This window comes from Pristis pectinata, chromosome 43 (assembly GCF_009764475.1).
Source record: "Pristis pectinata isolate sPriPec2 chromosome 43, sPriPec2.1.pri, whole genome shotgun sequence".
NCBI lineage: Eukaryota > Metazoa > Chordata > Chondrichthyes > Rhinopristiformes > Pristidae > Pristis > Pristis pectinata.
In genome coordinates, this window is record NC_067446.1 from 1,544,801 (window position 1) to 1,561,154 (window position 16,354).

The 16,354-nt window shown below is 49.8% G+C and overlaps 1 protein-coding gene across 11 annotated transcripts in view; it reads right to left on the reverse strand.

Moving 5' to 3' along the window:
- Positions 1-5,330: 5,330 nt before the first annotated feature.
- huwe1 (HECT, UBA and WWE domain containing E3 ubiquitin protein ligase 1) overlaps positions 5,331-16,354 on the reverse strand; it is a 275,712-nt gene continuing 264,688 nt past the window's right edge. For all 11 annotated transcript variants that reach the window (XM_052009021.1, XM_052009019.1, XM_052009022.1 and 8 more), the window contains 5 exons: positions 15,680-15,785; positions 14,463-14,580; positions 11,444-11,625; positions 9,370-9,560; positions 5,331-6,540 (listed from right to left, as the gene is read on the reverse strand). In XM_052009021.1, the coding sequence (XP_051864981.1) occupies positions 6,438-6,540; positions 9,370-9,560; positions 11,444-11,625; positions 14,463-14,580; positions 15,680-15,785 (700 nt within the window). In that variant the 3' untranslated portion in view covers positions 5,331-6,437. The remainder of the gene's footprint in view (positions 6,541-9,369; positions 9,561-11,443; positions 11,626-14,462; positions 14,581-15,679; positions 15,786-16,354) is intronic.

The following is a 16,354-nucleotide window of genomic DNA, read 5'->3' on the forward strand; positions in this document are numbered from 1 at the left end:
TGATACACAGGAGGAGGGCATTTAGTATAAATTGGCATCAAGATCGGCACAACATTGTGGACCGAATGGCCTTCCCAGTGCTGCACTGTTCTCTGTTCTGACATGGTCTGCTTCATCTGACCTCAAAGGGTTAAACTGCCATCGCAGGAATCGGTCTGGTGAAACCTTGGCTGCTCTGTATCCATCACAGATATCTCCTGAGGTAGGAATGATCTGTGCACAGTACTCCAGGTGTGGTCTCACCAGGGCCCTGTACAACTGCAGCAAGATGTCTCTCCTCTTGTACTCAAATCCTCTCGTAGTGAGGGCCAACATACCATCTGCCTTCCCAATTGCCAGTTATGTGCAAGGAAGGCCAGGTCCCGCTGAACACCAATAGCTTCCAATAGACCAGTACAGTGGAGACACGAGAGATGCCAGAATCTGGAGCAACAATCTGCTGGAGGAACTCAGCGGGTCGAGCAGCGTCTGTGGGAGGAAAGTTTCGGGTCGAAACCCTGCATCAGGGCTCATGGAACGGTACAGCACAGGAACAGGCCCTTCCGCCCTCAATACCTGCGCTGACCACGATTCCAAATTAAACTTACCCCCATCTATGTAGCTGTTAGTGTAACGCTATTACAGCGCCAGCGACCCGGGTTCAATTCTGGCTGCTGTCCGTAAGGAGTTTGTACGTTCTCCCCGTGTCTGAGTGGGTTTCCTCCGGGTGCTCTGGTTTCCTCCCACATTCCAAAGACGTACAGGTTAGGAAGTTGTGGGCGTGCTATGTTGGCGCCGGAAGTGTGGCGGCACTTGCGCGCTGCCCCCCAGAACACTCTACACAAAAGGTGTATTTCACTGTGTGTTTCCATGTACGTGTGACTTATAAAGAAATCTTATTTGCCTGCATATGATCCCCACCCCTCCAGAATATCTTCATGGAGTGTTGCTTCAGGAAGGCGAACAGTGCCGTCGGGGCCGCCTGCCACCCCGGCCATTCCCTTTTCTCTCTCCTACCTGCTGGGAGGAGACACAGGAGCTCGAAAGCCCCGACACCCAGACTCAAGATCAGTGTCTTCCCCGGTGCTCTCAGACTCCCGAGCCAACCACCTCTTTCCCATCCCCTTCCCGGACTTCAACGCCACCTCTCTTATTCTGTTATTGTTACTTTAGTGTTTCTTTCTGCACTACTTCAGACAGCTCTGCAGCCTCTGCACCGGTCTGCGGTTTTGTGCGCGTTATTGTATTTCTTATTTCCATGTACACTGTTCACTCTGTGAGCTTCACGCCAGCAAGGAATTTCATTGCACCCTGGTGTATATGACAATAAGCTAATCTGAATGCCTCTTAAGCACTACGATAGTATCTGCTTCCACCACTTCCCCTGGCAGTCTGTCCCAGGCACCCACCACTCTGTGAAATTAAACATTTCCCTTGTAAATCTCCCTTTCCCCTCTCACCTGATACCCCTGCCCTCGAGAATTTGATATTTCTACCCTGGGAAAAAGACCATCTCCCCATCTATTACCTCTCAGAATTTTAGAAACTTCTATCAGGTGTCTCCCCAGCCTCTGATGCCACAAGTTTATCCAACTGGGACAGTCCCTCTTCTCGTTACTACCATCGGGGAGGAGGTACAGGAGCCTGAAGACCCACACTCAACGATTCAGGAACAGCTTCTTCCCCTCCACCATCAGATTTCTGAACGGTCCATGAACACTACCTCGTTATTCCTTATGTTTGCACTATTTATTTTGTAAATAGTGCAAAAATAAATAAATTCGTAAGTAAATAGGCAGGCACGGCAGTGTAGCGGTTAGCGTAACGCTATTACAGCACCAACGACCCGGGTTCAATCCCAGCCACTGTCTGTAAGGAGTTTGTACATTCTCCCCGTGGCTGCGTGGGTATCCTCCCACATTCCAAAGACGTACAGGTTAGGAAGTTGTGGGCATGCTATGTTGGCGCCAGAAGTGTGGCGACACTTGCGGGCTGCCCCCAGAACACACTACACAAAAGATGTATTTCACCGTGTTTCAGTGTGCATGTGACCAATAAAGATTTCTTATCATTTATAGCAATTTTATGTTTTTGCACTGTACTGCTGCCGCAAAACACAATTTCATGTCATGTAAGTCACTGATAATAAATCTGATTCTCTTCTTATAACTAATGCTCTCCAATCCAGGCAATAGCCTGGTGAACCTCTTCTGCACCCTCTCCAAAGCCTCCACATCCTTCCTGTGAATCTATCACCATTTTAAAAACTACTCACTTTATTGCATATTCCCTGACCTTTTTTCCCTTCAAATGCACCATCTCAATCGAAAAAGAAAACTGCAGTTGCTGGAAATCTAAAGTAACAAGAACTGTTAGCAGCATCTGTGGGAAGATAAACAGTTAATGCTTCAGGTCTGTTGTGACAGACGGAACTGAACCTGTAAGTCCTGTATCGCTTCTCACACATGCTGAGCCACTCCAGTAGTTTCTGATTTTGCTTTAGCACCGTCTCAGTGCTCTGGACTGAATGCTGCATGTTCTGGTCACCCAGGGATCAAGCGGCAAGCCCAAAGAATGCACCATAGAAAGCATCATATCCAGATACATCACGGCTTGGTACGGCAACTGCTCTGCCCAGGACCGCAAGAAACTGCAGAGTTGTGGACACAGCCCAGCACGTCATAGAAACCAGCCTCCCCTCCGTGGATTTTGTCTACACTTCCCACTGCCTCAGGAAAGTGGCCAACATAACAGACCCCTCCGACCCCAGACATTCTCTCTTCTCCCCCCTCCCATCGGTCAGATGATACAAGAGCCTGAAAGTATGTACCACCAAGCTCAAGGACAGCTTCTACCCCACTGTTATAAGACTACTGAACGGTCCCCCAGTATGATAAGATGGACTCTTGGCCTTACAACCTACCTTGTTGTGGCCTTGCACTTTATTGTCTGCCTGCACTGCACTTTCTCTGTAACTGTAACACTTTATTCTGCATTCTGTCACTGTTTTCCCTTGTACGGCCTCGATGTACTGTTGATCTGTATGGAAGGCATGCAAAACAAGATTTTCCACTGTACCCTTGGTATGTGACAATAATAAACCAATTTACCGATAGAAAAGTCTTCCTTCTTCACTTACCTGATGTGGCAGGTCGCCCTATTGCTGCAAGACACAGACAGGTGCTCTGCCCAGGTGAACCAACTTTCAATCAGCTGCAAAGAACTTCTCTTCAGAGCACTGGCAAGAACTTTTCCCCATCCATTGCAAACCTGGCCCCATTTTTCTGACGCACAGTTCGGGTTCTTGGCTTTGTGCTGCCTTATTGCAGAGGAGCCCGTGGCAAGCTGTAGCCAAAAGGGCAACGTCCGAACTGTGTTCGAGTGAGAGCAGAGAATGGGAGAGCTGTGGTTATGGAGGATTCGGATCCAACTCCAAAGGGTTAGCTCGACCAGCACAGAGCGGGCTTCAGAGGTGATACGGACGCCCTTGCAGGACACTCCAGACCGCAGTTTACAATCGGCTGCATTGATTTAGGACTACAGACACACTGGTTGGTCTTACCTAATGCATTTTACTCCCCCACTCTATCTGGTCTGCAGGGACCAGATTTCCATCTCCCTCTTCTACAGCAGATGTTGGTGGGACCCCACTTGGGAGTATCGTGTGCAGTTCTGGTCGCCCTGCTGCTGCAAGGATGTGGAGAGGGTGCGGGGAAGATTCGCAAGGGTGTTGCCGGAAATGGAGGGCTCGAGTTATCAGGAGAGGCTGGGGTTGTTTTCCCTGGAGCAAAGAAGGCTGTGGGGGGGGTGACTTTAGAGTTTTATAAAGTCATGAGGGGCAGAGATAAGACGGATTGTCACTGTCTTTCCTCCCCCCCCCCCCCCAGAGCAGGGGAGTCTAAAACTAGGTTTAAGGCAAGAGGGGAAAGATTTAAAAAAGGGACCCAAGTGGCAAATTTTCCCCACACAGAGGGCGGTGGGTATATGGAATGAGCTGCCAGAGGAAGTGGTAGAGGCAGGTACAATTACTATTTTTACAAAGACTTTTGGACAGGTCCATGGATAGGAAAAGTTTAGAGGGACATGGGCCAAATGTGACTAGCTGAGGAAGTCACCTTGGTCGGCATGGATGAGTTGGGCTGAAGGGCCTGTTTCGGCTGTACAACTCCACGACACGAGTGGAGCGTTTCCTTGACTGAAAGGCTCCCTGCGTCAATATCAGGCGTCAAGCGGACAGAGACGCTCCTGTCTCACTTCTTCATCACAAGGTCTCAGATGGGTCATTGGAGGTTACATTCTCCAGGGATGTCCTCTGGGGGTGCTGGCAAATCCCCTTCAGTTTCAACCTCTGTGGCACGAGACTCGAGTGGGTTTTGCGATTGACTTGTACGGTAAGAACAGAGCTCACTCAACAAGCCACTGATGAACTGATGGGAGCCATCATGGAGGGGCCCTGTCTAGATTCGTAACAAGATCTTGAGCAGGGTACAGACGCAGGGATAGCACTTACTGAAGTACTCTCGGGTCACTGTCTCCCAAATGATCCACACTGCCAGCTCCTCAGCTGAGAGGCAGGTTTGGGAGATATCATTGGCACTTTCTCTGTTGCTGCCGCATCCTTCATGTGGTAGGGTGACCAGAAGTGTCCACGATACTCCGAATGCGGTCTCACCAACGTTTCGTACAGCTGCAACACGACGTCCCCAACCCTTCAGCAAGTGTACCGAGGGGCCTTCTTCACTACCCTATCCACCTGTGGCACCACGTTCAGGGGGAGCTGTAGACTTGAACCCCGAGGTTCCTCCGTTCATTGGCAGTTAACTGGACCAGGCTGTCGGGTGTGTGATGGAACACTCTCCACCAGCACGGACGAGTGCAGTTGCAAAGGCAGTGGCAATCCTCCAGGACACTAGTGCCCGGTCCTTCATTCCCAGCATCGTCCCAGACCCCTCCCACCCCGGACATTCTCTCTTCTCCCCCCCACTCCCATCGGGCAGAAGATACAAAAGCCTGAAAGCACGTACCATCAGGCTCAAGGGCAGCTTCTATCCCGCTGTTATAAAACTATCAAATGGTCCCCTTATACTACAAGATGGACTCTTGACCTCACAATCTACCTCGTTGTGGCCTTGCACGTTATTGTCTGCCCGCACTGCACTCTCTCCCTAACTGTAACACTTTATTCTGCGCTCCGTTAATCTTTTCCCTTGTACTACCTCAATGTACTGATGATCTGTATGGATGGCATGCAAAACAAGTTTTTCACTGTACCCTCGGTCCACGTGACAACGATAAACCAATTTACATAAACACCTCAACACCTCACAGCACAGAATGACAGACTAAAAACATTTTTCAAACTAAACCTTTAATGAATCTTCTTTGTATAATTTTTTTTTCCTTTGTCCAAAGTACTACTGGGCATAACAGAACCCCTCCCCTCCTCTCCCTCTCTCTCTCACACACTCCTGGAGCCACTTCAAGGCAGGCAAAAGGACAGGAGGTCGCATTTGAAGTTGTGACCCCAGGATCTTCCCAATTCAGATCTTGGAAGTCCCTTATTATTTTCCGATTAATCTCTCCTTTTTTTTTGTTTAAACATTCAAGTGTAGAATTAAGTGAATCAAACCAGCTTTTTATTTATTCCAGAATTTTCCAAAAAATCTAAACGAATAAATATGAACTTGGCTACTGACTTTATGTCTGCACATATTTTACAACTTAAGCCTTTTTTCCTTGCCCTTCTGTTCCCCTCCCTGGCTGCTTTTTAAACTTTGTCGCTGTTCTGTGTCTGCGTGTTACCGTCCGATTAAATGGGGATCCAGTTAAAAACCAACGGCCTTCTCATGATTCACAAAAATAACCCTCGACCTCTTGTCCGGTCACTGCTCTGCTGCTGATCGGATTAACAGGGGCCACCTGTGGATCAAAACTCCTGTAATATTTATTTACATCTTCAGTATTTGCAATGGATTCAGCAGAGATAAACGTAACAAAAGAAAAAAATAGCATCGTGAAAAGTGACATTGAAACAAGTGATCTCGGCAACACTGGAGCCAATTCTTGCTTTGATAGAAAAAAAGTATTCCTCTTTCACCGTCAATGTGCAGGTCAAGACAACACAAGCGCGCACAAACACAAAAGGAAATGCAACCTAACGGGGTGGGGAGGAGGAACAGGTGGTGTCCGGGGAAATCAAAAAAAAAGTTTCCAAAGTCAGTATGTTTTTCTCCCCCCCTCCCTCTTGTGAAGCTCACTCCAGAAATCCAGTCGACACATTTGGTGCCTCTCTGTAACACGAGTTGGTTTGTCTTAAAGCGAGCCTACCAGGACAGTCCGAGGAGAGCAAGTTATGCGCATTTTACAGTCATGTTTTTTTTAAAGAAAAAAAATCTCCCCTTGTGTACTGCCTGCTTTACTTCTTGTCCTCCGTTTGTTCCTTCCTTTCCCGCACGGCTTCAGGCAAGGCCAAATCCTTCCGAGCATTCCTGTATCGCCAGCAGCAGCATGTGACGGAGCTTCTCGTAGCTCTCGTAGGCTGGAAGGTCCAGTTGGTTGAAGCTGGGGGAAGGTTCAAGAAAGGGAATAGTGTTAAGACCAGGAGAGCAAGGGACTCACACGAGGCAGGAGCGCGCCTACCGGGGCAACGACATACTTTCACACGACTATCGTCAAGCTGGAAGGAGTGCAGGGAAGATTTACGACAATGTTGCCAGGACTTGAGGGCCCGAGTTATAGGGAGAGGTTGGGAAGACGAGGACTTTCTTGGATCTATCTTGGGCCCAACACATTGATGCAATCATGGAGAAGGCATGCCAGCAACTCTACCTCGTTTGGAGTTTGAGAAGATTTGGTATTTTGCCAAAGACTATCGATGTACGGTGGAGAGCATTCTGACTGGTGGCATCACTGCCTGGTACGGAGGCTGCAATGCACAGGATCGCAAGAGGCTGCAGAGGGTTGTAGACTCGGTCAACTCCATCACGGGCACAACCCTCCCCGCCATCGAGAACGTCTTCAATAGGCGGTGCCTCAAGAAGGCGGCATCTATCACTAAGGACCCTCACCATCCTGGACATGCCCTCTTCTCGTTACTACCATTGGGGAGGAGGTACAGGAGCCTGAAGACCCACACTCAGCGATTCAGGAACAGCTTCTTCCCCTCCGCCATCAGATTTCTGAACGGTCCATGAACCCTACCTCATTATTCCTCTTCTGCACTATTTGTTGTAACTGAAAGCAACTTTATGTCTTGCGCTGTACTGCTGCCGCAAAACAACAAACTTCACAACATATGTCAGTGATAATCAACCTGATTCTGACTTTATTCCTCGGAGCGCAGGAGATTGAGGTGTGAATAAAATCATGAGAGGCACAGATGAGATGAATGCACAGTTTTTTTTAAACCTAGGGAAAGGGAATCAAAAACTAGAAGGTAGAGGTTTCAGGTGAGAGGGGAAAGTTTTTAAAAGGGACTTCTTCACACAAAGGCTAGTGAGTGTATGGAACAAGCTGCCAGAGGAAGTGGTTGAGGCAGGTACAAAAAGCGTTTGGACAGGTACATGGATAGGAAAGGTCTGGAGGGTTATGGGCTGAACTCAGGCAAATGGGAACAGCTTAGATGGGCATCTTGGTCGGCACGGACGAGTTGGGCCTGTTCCCGTGCAGTGTGGCTCTATCAGTTGAGGCAAGAGTGCAGAGAGAAAGCCTTCAAGGACATCGATGCCTCAAGACACTGCCAAAGGACACTGGTGTGCTGCAGCGAACAGGCAACAGAACAAACACGAACGTGAATTTTTAAGTGCCGCTCATTGTGCCCAGGCCAAACAAAATGAAACCTCCTTTAATTCTACTTTGCAGCTCTCCACCGTGTTTTATGATGCATCTGGGCACTTCCTTTAAAAGTGTCAATGGCTTCGCACTGCACAGGCTTCACAGTAATAACACACTGACACAGGCAAAGAGTTCAACTGCTCCTTAAGGGCCACAATATTACACCTGACCAGAGAAGTTCCCTTTGCTACACCGTCACCCTCCCTCCAGTTACTTGCTTCTCTTTCTCATTTCTGATGAAGGGGTCCCAGCCCCGAAACACTGACTGGTTCTCTTTCCACAGGCGCTGCCTAGCTGCTGAGTTTTTAAAAGCAGTTTGTTTTCATTTTCAGTGAAAGCAGTTTTATTTACAGAGTGAAGGCACACAACAGGCTCTTCAGCCCACCGACTCCACCCAGTTACAGTGATCCCACTTTATTCTCTGCATATTACCCTCAACTTCCTACCGATTTTACCCGTCACCCACACACACCGTCCCGTCACACACTCCCGGGGTCAGACCCAGAGTGAAGCTCCCTCTACACCGTCCCGTCACACACTCCCGGGGTCAGACCCAGAGTGAAGCTCCCTCTACACCGTCCCGTCACACACTCCCGGGGTCAGACACACAGTGAAGCTCCCTCTGCACCGTCCCGTCACACACTCCCGGGGTCAGACCCAGAGTGAAGCTCCCTCTACACCGTCCCGTCACACACTCCCGGGGTCAGACCCAGAGTGAAGCTCCCTCCGCACCGTCCCGTCACACACTCCCGGGGTCAGACACAGGGGGAAGCTCCCTCTGCACCGTCCCGTCACACACTCCCGGGGTCAGACCCAGAGTGAAGCTCCCTCTACACCGTCCCGTCACACACTCCCGGGGTCAGACCCAGAGTGAAGCTCCCTCTACACCGTCCCGTCACACACTCCCGGGGTCAGACACAGGGTGAAGCTCCCTCTGCACCGTCCTGTCACACACTCCCGGGGTCAGACCCAGCGTGAAGCTCCCTCTACACCGTCCCATCACGCACTCCCGGGGTCAGACACAGGGGGAAGCTCCCTCCACACCGTCCCATCACATACTCCCGGGGTCAGACATGGGGTGAAGCTCCCTGCACACCGTCCCATCACACACTCCTGGGGTCAGACACAGAGTGAAGCTCCCTCTACACCGTCCCATCACACACTCCCGGGGTCAGACACACAGTGAAGCTCCCTCCACACCGTCCCATCACACACTCCCAGGGTCAGACACAGAGTGAGGCTCCCTCTACACTGTCCCATCACACACTCCTGGGGGTTAGACAGAGTGAAGTTCTCTCTGCACTGGCCAATTTATAGCGGCCAACTAACTCACCGATCCCACATGTTGTGGGGATGTGGGAGAAAACCAGAGCACCAGTGGGGTGGGGAACCCACATGGTCACAGGGAGAACATACAAACTTCACACACACACACACACACACACAGGTAGCGCCAGAGCTCGGGGTCAAACCTGGGTCTCTGGAGCAGTGAGGCAATGTCGCCCCTAAAGAACCTACTAATCTCTAAAGCAAATCACAGCTATGATCTGTACTCACCAAGTGTGAGCGGAGGGCAGCCTGTCGGTCGAGCGATCGTCCCGGTGGATCTGGAACTTCTGGATCCCGTTCATCCCTTCCAGAGCCGCAAAGCCCTGCAGGGGGACCTTGGAGGTGCCGGTGACAAACTGCAGGAACTTGGCACGATCGGCCTGGTCGAAGGAACGAAGTGCACGCCAGAACCACTGAATCTGCGGGTGAAAACACAGAGCCGGCACATGACTTTACTGTACCGTCTTCTCCCCTCCCCTCCCACCCCACGCATTGCAGCTTGGTACGGCAACTGCTCTGCCCGTGACCGTAAGGAACTACAGAGCGTTGTGGACACAGCTCAGCACATCACGGAAACCAGCCTCCCCTCCTTACACTTCTCGCTGCCTCGGGAAAACAGCCAGCATAATCAAAGACCCCACCCGCCCCGGACATTCTCTCTTCTCCCCCTTCCCATCAGGCAGAAGATACAAAAGCCAGAAAGCATGTACCACCAGCTTCGATCCCACCATAAGATTATTGAATGGTTCCCCAGTACGATAAGATGGACTCTTGACCTCACAATCTACCTCGTTATGGCCCTTGCTCTTTATTGTCTGCCTGCACTGCACTTTCTCTGTAACTGTGACACTTTATTCTGCATTCTGTTGTTGTTTTGCCTTGTACTACCTCAGTGCATTGTGTAATGAATTGATCTGTATGAACAGTATGCCAGACAAGTTTTTCCACTATACCTCGGTACATGTGATAATAATAAACCAATTCCAAATCCGTAAGACATAGGAGCAGAATTAGGCCATTCAGCCCATCGAGTCTGCTCTGCCATTTAATCCTGTCTGATTTTATTTTCCAACCCCATTCTCCTGCCTTCTCCCTGTAAACCTAAACCCCCCTACCAATCAAGAACCTATCAACCTCTGCCTTAAATACATACAATGACTTGGCCTCCACAGGCCTCTGAGGCAACGAATTCCACAGATTCACCGCCCTCTGGCTGAAGAAATTCCTCCCTTAATTCTGAGGCTGTGCCCTCAGATCCCAGACTCTCCCACTGATGGAAACATCTGCTCCACATCGCTTGAGCTGCAGTGGGCCAGGTGGAGGACCGAGCCATGCCCACAGGAGATTCCAGTCAGGGAAAAGGCAGACAAGGCTTTGAAAACGTGTGCTCAGTGATGGAATGGCAGTGAACATTGCCGTGATAATCTCGGTTAAGAGCAGTGCCAGAAACCACCAGATTATTAATACAGCCCAGCAAACTGATGGGCGATTCAAGGTAAAACGCATCAGTGATGTAACTGCAGCTTAGTCAGGCGGTGGTTGCCTGGATTCACAATTTTTCTCTCTGTAGAGGCACCCAGAAAAAAAAACTTCCTCTCTAATGTCCTGCCAAACACTCCCAGGACAGGACAACACACTTTAGACACAGGGTGAAGCTCCCTCCACACTGCCCCATCACACACTCCCGGGGTCAGACACAGGGTGAAGCTCCCTCTACACTGTCCCATCACACACTCCCGGGGTCAGACACAGCATGAAGCTCCCTCTACACCGTCCCATCACACACTCCCGGGGTCAGACACAGCATGAAGCTCCCTCTACACCGTCCCATCACACACTCCCAGGGTCAGACACAGCATGAAGCTCCCTCTACACCGTCCCATCACACACTCCCAGGGTCAGACACAGGGTGAAGCTCCCTCTACACCGTCCCATCACACACTCCCGGGGTCAGACACAGCGTGAAGTCCCTTTACACTCTGCCTTCACACACTCCCAGAGTAGGGACAGCCCTGAGAAGCAACGTAAAAAGCAGGGTTGTACACAGTGCAAACCTCTCAGTAAACCCCGGTTTTGTTCAAATACCTGAATCTTACACTACGTAGGAGCAGTAAGGTGCTCACTTGAACCGTATTGCACAGTCTTATATTCCCTCACTTGACCAAATGTTGGCCAAGCACTAGATGAGAATCCGTACAACTGGCATTTTAACAAGTCAGACCTTTTACACCTCACTACATGTAACAGCTATCGCGGAAGGAGTTGAGGGGGGCACGGTGTGGACAGCTCCTTCATAGCCCACCTGTATGGAGTTAACCTGGTACTTGTGGTACTCAGTGTTGGCCTTCAAGTCATCGATGTCAATTGTCGGTAAACCAGAGATGAGCAGCTCCAACTCCTGCTCTGTAAAAATCGATATCAATCGCTTGGGGATGATCTCGTAGAAGCCCTCCAGGAAGGCAGCCAGCTGTTTCCGGATCGCACCTGCCCCAAAGCCCAACGAAGAAATATTTACTTAATCTTTCTTTCTAAAAAAAAAGTCTTGTGCCCAATTCCCGCAGCCGGGCATTACTGCTGGACAGGCCTGACTTCAGAACATCAGAAGCAGTTGTCCATTCAGCCTGCTCCCCTCATAGCTGATCGACTTTAGAGCCACTTTCCGAAATTATCCCCATCTCCCTACGTATCCTTCTATATAGGACACTACGGCACAGAAAACAGGCCATTTGGCCCTTCTAGTTTGTGCCGAAACTTCATTCCACTCGTCCCATTGACCTGCACCCAGTCCATAACCCTCCAGACCTCTCCCATCCATGTATCTATCCAATTTATACTTAAAACTTAAGAGTGAGCCCACATTTACCACGTCAGATGGCAGCCCGTTCCACACTCCCACCGCTCTCTGAGTGAAGAAGTTCCCCCTAATGTTCCCCCAAACCTTTCCCCTTTCACCCTAAAGCCACGTCCTCTCGTACTTATCTCTCCTAATCTAGGTGGAGAGAGCCTGCTTGCATTTACTCTGTCTATACCCCTCATAATTTTGTAAACCTCTATCAAATCTCCCCTCATTCTTCTATGCTCCAAGGAATAAAGTCCTACTACGCTCCAAGGAATAAAGGCATTTTGAATGAGCTGAGCCTCCACAGTCTTCCAGGGGGAGAGAATTCCAAGATCCCTCACCCTGCAAGTAAAGGAATTCCTCCTCAGCTCAGTCCCACGCGGCCTGTCCCTTATTCTGAATCTCCGATCCTTGGTCCTATACTCCTCAGCCTGAGGAGACCGCCTCCCTCTCGAGAACTTTGCAGTTAGGATGACATCTGCTCTTCTTCTAGAGAGAGGCCTTGCCTCTCCTCGTGCAATAGACCTGCCATCCCACGATTGAGTTTGGTGATTCTTAGCGGCTCTTCCCTCAGTTGCAGTGCAGGTCGATAGGGTTGTTAAGAAGGCGTATGGTGTGTTGGGCTTCATTAGTCAGGGGATTGAGTTCAAGAGCCGCGAGGTAGTACTGCAGTTCCATAAAACCCTGGTTAGACCACACCCAGAATATTGTGTTCAGTTCTGGTCGCCTCACTACAGGAAGGATGTGGAAGATTTAGGGAGGGAGGTGCAGACGAGATTTACCAGGACGCTGCCTGGATTGGAGAGCACGTCTTACGAGGATAGGTTGAGCGAGCTCGGGCTTTTCTCTTTGATGAGAGGAGACTTGATAGAGGTGTACAAGATGATAAGAGGCATAGATCGAGTGGACTGTCAGAGACTTTTCCCCAGGGCAGAAATGGCTAACACGAGGGGGCATCATTTTAAGGTGATTGGAGGAAGATACAGGAGGGATATCAGAGGCAAGCTTTGTTTTTACACAGAGAGTGGTGGGTTCGTGGAACGCATTGTCAGGGGTGCTGGTAGAGGCAGATACATTGGGGATATCTGAGAGGCTCTTAGATAGGCACATGGGTCATCGAAAAATGGTATGTGGGAGGGAATGGATAGATTGACCTTGGAGTCAGTTAAAAGGTTGGCACAACATTGTGGGCTGAAGGGTCTGTACTGTGCTGTAATGTTCTATGTCCTTTCATTACAAGTATGCCCTTCCTTCAGCAAGAGACCACTACTGAACACAATATTCCAGGCCCCATTTAGTTGTAGTAAGACTCTTGCATTGAAGGCCAACATACCAGCTGGCAGCCCACCCACCCCCCTTGATGTCCAGAGGGACCCCTGAAAGTGGTCATGCAAGTAGATAGGCTGGTAAAGAGGGCCTAAGGCAAGCCTGCCTTCATTGGTTAGGGCACTGAGTATAAGAGCCAGCAAGTCACGTAGCGGCTGTATAAAACTCTGGTTAGGACGCACATGGGGTAATGCATTCAATTCTGGTCATCCAATTCCAGGAGGTATGTGGAAGCTTTGGAAAAGGGTAAGAAGAGATCTACCAGGATGCCGCCTGGATAAGAGGGCATGAACTACAAGGAGAGATTGGATGAACTTGGACCGTTTTCTGTGGAGCGTCGGAGGCTGAGGTGAGACCTGATAGAGGTTTATAAAATTCTCGATAAGGTAGAAAGATCAGAATTTTTTTCCTAGGGTAGAAATGTCGAATACGAGAGGACATGTAAAGGAGATGTGCAGGGCAGGTTTTTCTTGCACAGAGAGTGGTGGGTGCCTGGGATGGGCTGCCAGGGGTGGTGGTGAAAGCAGATACGATCATGGTGTTTAAGAGGCTTTTACACAGACACACGACTGTGCAGGGAATGGAGGGATACGGAGAGGCTGAAGAGATTTAGTTTAATTTGGCATCGTGTGTGGCACAGACATCATGGGTCAAAGGGTCTGTTCCTGTGTCGTACACCCACATGTTAAGCTTTCAGAGACTTGTGTACATCCAGGTCACTTTGAACAAAATATTACTCACTATTTAAAAAAAACTGGGACTCTTGTTCTTTTTTCTACCCAAGTGGATGAAGTCACATTTTTCCACATTATAATCCATCTGTTGCTTCCTCAGTTTAGCTCTATCCCACTGAAGCCTCTCTGCGTTATCACCACTCAGGGTTTGGAAGCATCAACAAGCTTGGAAATGACAGAATAACACAGCACAAAAACAGGCCCAACTGGTCCATGCCGACCAAGACGTCCATCTAAGTTAGTCCCATTTGGCTGCGTTTGGCCCAGAACCTTCTCAAGCTTTCGGTCTGTGGTCCTCCCAGCTGATTGACTGAATCGCTGGGGCACACACACCAATTCCTGCGGTACCCCACTGGTCACAGCCTGCCAACCCGAGGAGAACTGTTCCCTCTCCCTCTGCTCAGTCTCCCTCGGTCACTCACCAGTCATCTTCATCTGACAGACCAGATGGACGTACTCCTTCTTGTTCTCTTCCGTCACGACAATGTGCGTTCCGTTGGGCTTCAGTTCCCGCACCTCACACACACCAAACTCTTGCACCTGCAGGGAGAGGGACACGTTGTTGGAAAATAACTCGCGCCTCGCTTTCTCCAAAGCCATTCGTGGATCAGGCCGAGTGGGGGTGGGGGGGGGCGGGGAGGAGGAGTCCTGGGCAGGGACGCAAGTGCCGAATGAGGAGGACAGAATGTGGAACAAGCCCAGGTGGGATATTGAAACATTTAGAGGGGTGAGAGAGTGGGATATATTAATGAACTCAGAGAGAGAGAAAGGGGGCGGGGGAGAGAGAAGGGGGGGGGGGGGGGAGGGAGAGGGAGAGAGAGAGAGAGGGGGAGAGAGAGAGAGAGAGAATGGGCCCAGGTGGGACATTAAAATATTAGTGGAGAGAGTGGAATAAGACAGGAATTAAAATATTCACCAGGTGGGGTATTAGATTATTGATCCGGGGGGTGGGCACAGCTGAGGCATTACATTTTCACAGAGAGTGGGATCAACCCAGGTTGGATATTAAAATATTCATGGAACTGAGTTAGCAGATCCTGACATTGATGAAGGGATAACACTCTTGAACGGACCTCTTATACGATAAATACGAACTCTTGCTCTCTCAATCCGTCTTGTTGTGGCCCTTGCACCTTACTTGTTTACCTGCACTACGATATTCTGCATTCTGTTTTTAGTTCTTTTGTCCTACTTCGATATACTTACGTGTGGAATTATGTCTGATGGCACGCAAACAAAAGCCTTTCACTGTATTTTGGCACACGTGACAATAATAAACCAGCTGGCACAGGTGGGGTATTGAAGTACTGACAGAGCGACGAGGCCAGGTGAGGTATTACATTTTCAGAGAGAGGAGAGACTGGGCCAAACCCAGCTGAGGTACCAAAATATTCATGGAAAGAGTGGGCAAGCCAGTGTGGGTATGGAGAGAAAGGGGGTGGGAAGTGGGATAATGAAGCACTTGAGCATCAGGGGAGTGGAATCAGCCAGAGTGCATCACAATGCTCATGAAGTTGGCAAGAACGATGTTGGATTCAGTAGCTTGTAAACAGAAATGGCATTGGGGAGGAGGCCCAGATTTCTTGCAACCTGCCCGAGAAGGGGACAAGCCTTATAGGTAGTGGCTTGCTAGTTGTACCTCTGTGCTGAAGGTGAGTTCGTAGCCTAGAGTGGAGACGTCGTTTTCCAGCAGGTACACCAGCCCTTGATAAAAGTGATAGTCTTCACTCTCCATATCTGTATACCTGTCAACGAAACCAGGGTGGCAAGATTTTAAAAGACTCCTCAAGCTGCAGTATATATCAGGTGCCCGCTTTCCACCCACTAACAATTCACAGATCCACATACTTGCAAGATTGGGAACGCCAGGGGGCTCGGAGCGTGGGCAAGGTGTGCAGCAGTGATCAGCAACACTGGCGGCCAGGAACGCAGGAAGGTTTATGTACAAGCTGAAACCTACAAGTTGTTACATCCATGGAGTCAGTGTCTCTGCTCCCCCCCATGAATAACAAGGACTGATTGTTTAAAAACTCATACGAATGCGAAGTGAAACATTTTGGGAAGTTAAACTAGGACAGCAAACGGCAAGGCTCCGGGGAGTGTTAATGAACAGCAAGACCTTGGGGTTAAAGCGCATTGTTTCCTGAAGGTGGGGACGCAGTTGGATTTCTTCAGGTGGTGAAGATGACACGTGGTATGCTTGCCTCCATTGGCCGAGGCGTTGAGTACAGGGGCTGGGACATCACGTTATAATTGTGCAAATCATTGGCTTGGCCGCACTTGGAGTGCTGTGTGCAGTTCTGGTCGCCCTGCT